Here is a 2,392-nt window from a genome sequence, read left to right on the forward strand (position 1 = left end):
AACCTAAACACCTTTCTGATGTGCTCCTAACCATATTCTGGAATCCCCAATAGCTGACTTTTGTTTCTAGTGGTGTCAGAGCTGAGACCTTTGAGAAGAAAATGAAGGCGGAGAGAAAAAGTATCTCACCCAGGGTTACATGGAAGAGCCTGGACTAGAACCCCATCTCTTGACTTCCTGCCCAGTGCTTGCTCACCACTGCACACTGACTCCCTGCTTGAGCCAGTCTATCTGGGAATGACTAGGCAGCAAACGACTCCAAAAGGAATGACCTCCTTCCTCTCTGACCACTCCACCAGTCACAAAGTTGACAGGGTGGGAAAGAGGCCCTCCTACCTTTCCAGCACCACTCTCTCCGCTGACAATGATAGACTGGTTGACTGGTTCTATCAGGCTCTTGACATTCCTGTAGGTCTGTTCACCCACAGTGAAGATGTGGGGCTTCAGTTTCTGAAACATCAAGGGGTGAAAGGTCACATGAGGGAATGCCTGTCTCCAAGGAGTGGTTGATCCAATGACGGCGGAGATGGGGAGAGTGCCAACAGTGGTGCCAGGAGGCTTCCTCTAGAAAATCTTCCCGATGTAAGTGTTTGACCCAACTGTGGGATCCCTATGATGGCTATATCCACCCATCTTCTCTTAGTGTGGAAGCAGAGCTGGCCTTGACCAGTCTATGATTTTATCTTACCTTAATAGTCTTATTCTACCAATTATTTTATGTTACTTTACTTTGCAGCATGCAAAAAGCTTCCCTACAAGTTACTGCCTAAAATATCTGCCCATTAGTTGGATAGCTAATCCTGTTTTATAGAGGAGAAGTCTGAGGTTTGGTGGAGTTAAATAACCTTCCCAAGGTCACTCAGTAAGTAAATGCAACCATGTGATTTGAATTCCAAGGCCACTGTTCTTCTTTCCATCAACAAATATTAGTTATTCTCAATGTGCCGGGCATTAAACTGGGCACTGGGGGAACAGGAAACCGTGACATGGTTTTTGCCTTTGAAGAGGCTGTCAGTGAGATATGGGCTCTCAGGGAAGACTTGGACACTTAACCATGCATGAGTTTCTGGAGGGCCAGGCCATCTGCACAATGCCTAGCGAGCCCAGCACTGCCCACCCAGCAATCATCACCTACCCACAGGTTCCCAGAGAGAAGGTACTGTTGTGGATGGAATCAGAGCCATCCCTTTCTGCACCTGCCTCTGCCCCAGCCGCCTCTCCCTGAACTGTTAAAAGCTTCCAACTGTTCTCCCTATATCTTGTTTCAGCTTCCTGAACTTGACCCCCCTAACTTCCAGAGTAATTATCCCCATGGTGGGCTCCAGTCAGTCCCTCCACCCCTGGGGAGCAGCACTATGGATACATTCTGCCCGCTGTCGTGCTTCAGACCCTTTGCCAGCAGCCCTGGCTTATCTCACCTTCTCATCTCAACTACGTTCTCTCTCCTTGACAGCACCCTTCCTGCCAGCAAGTTTGCTCTTGCCTCTCTCTGAAGACATGCACTTAAACACCAGCTGGCCTATTCCCTGCCTGCACCACCTCCAACCCCATCAGAATTTATCCTCTCATTCCTCTCAGTGGAGAGAAACACATGCTGAATTTTCTAGGGCACTCATTATGTCATGTTATTCTCTCCCACCAAAAATGGTTCATTAAATACACAAATACACCTTTGTAAATCCTTCCCTATTAATAAAGTCACAAACAAGGAAAAAATCCATTATCCTATGTCCTTATTTTAGGTTCCAAACTCAGTTAAACAAACATTTATTTATCTCTCACTTTGCACCTACTGTCATGTGTCCAAAATTCTTCAATCGCCTGGTGGGCAGGGCCATGGCACCGGCAGATACGAATGACTGCACGGCAGGTAAAGAGATGGATAATGACGGGGAAGCTGGAAGGAGGCCCGGAGGGATATGGCGGAGCCCTGAGGCCCAGAAAGTGGCTGAGCCTTACCTGGGGCTGAGGAGCAGTGTGGTACTCTCTCATCAGTGCTGGTGAGTAGAGCTGAGGGACGGGCTTGAAGGGGTTCAGAGCGACCAGGGTGCAGCCAGCATTGGTGTAGAACGTGTCTACTGCGTACCGAGCCTGCAAGCACCTCAGGACTGAGGCAGAAGCACCTTTAGCAAACTCTGGCTCAAATATAGACACAACTGCCCACACAGACAAACGCTGGCCTAACAGTGCTACCTCTGCCATTAGCCAAGTGCCTTTAGATCCCAGCAGCTCCCTAATGAATAGGTACAAGATCTAATTAAGATGAGCCCCAAATCTGGAGCAAAGTCTGCCCTGGGGAGCCTGGGTGCAGCTGCCAGGCAGCGGTCTGGAGCAGCCTATTTGGCTCGAGGTCAGGAGTCCAGCCTGCCTTGGTCTGGCCAGGGGAAGCTAG

At 49.2% G+C, this 2,392-nt stretch overlaps 1 protein-coding gene across 1 annotated transcript; it reads right to left on the reverse strand.

Moving 5' to 3' along the window:
• Positions 1-11: 11 nt before the first annotated feature.
• Positions 12-2,386, reverse strand: LOC105235282 (unconventional myosin-XIX-like). Its single transcript, XM_011218344.3, has 2 exons — positions 1,960-2,386; positions 12-450 (listed from the first exon to the last, which is right to left on the reverse strand). The coding sequence occupies exons 1-2, from the start codon at positions 2,200-2,202 to the stop codon at positions 193-195; spliced, it is 501 nt and encodes a 166-aa protein (XP_011216646.3). The 5' UTR covers positions 2,203-2,386; the 3' UTR covers positions 12-192.
• Positions 2,387-2,392: the final 6 nt, after the last annotated feature.

Source organism: Ailuropoda melanoleuca, unplaced genomic scaffold, assembly GCF_002007445.2.
Source record: "Ailuropoda melanoleuca isolate Jingjing unplaced genomic scaffold, ASM200744v2 unplaced-scaffold2955, whole genome shotgun sequence".
NCBI lineage: Eukaryota > Metazoa > Chordata > Mammalia > Carnivora > Ursidae > Ailuropoda > Ailuropoda melanoleuca.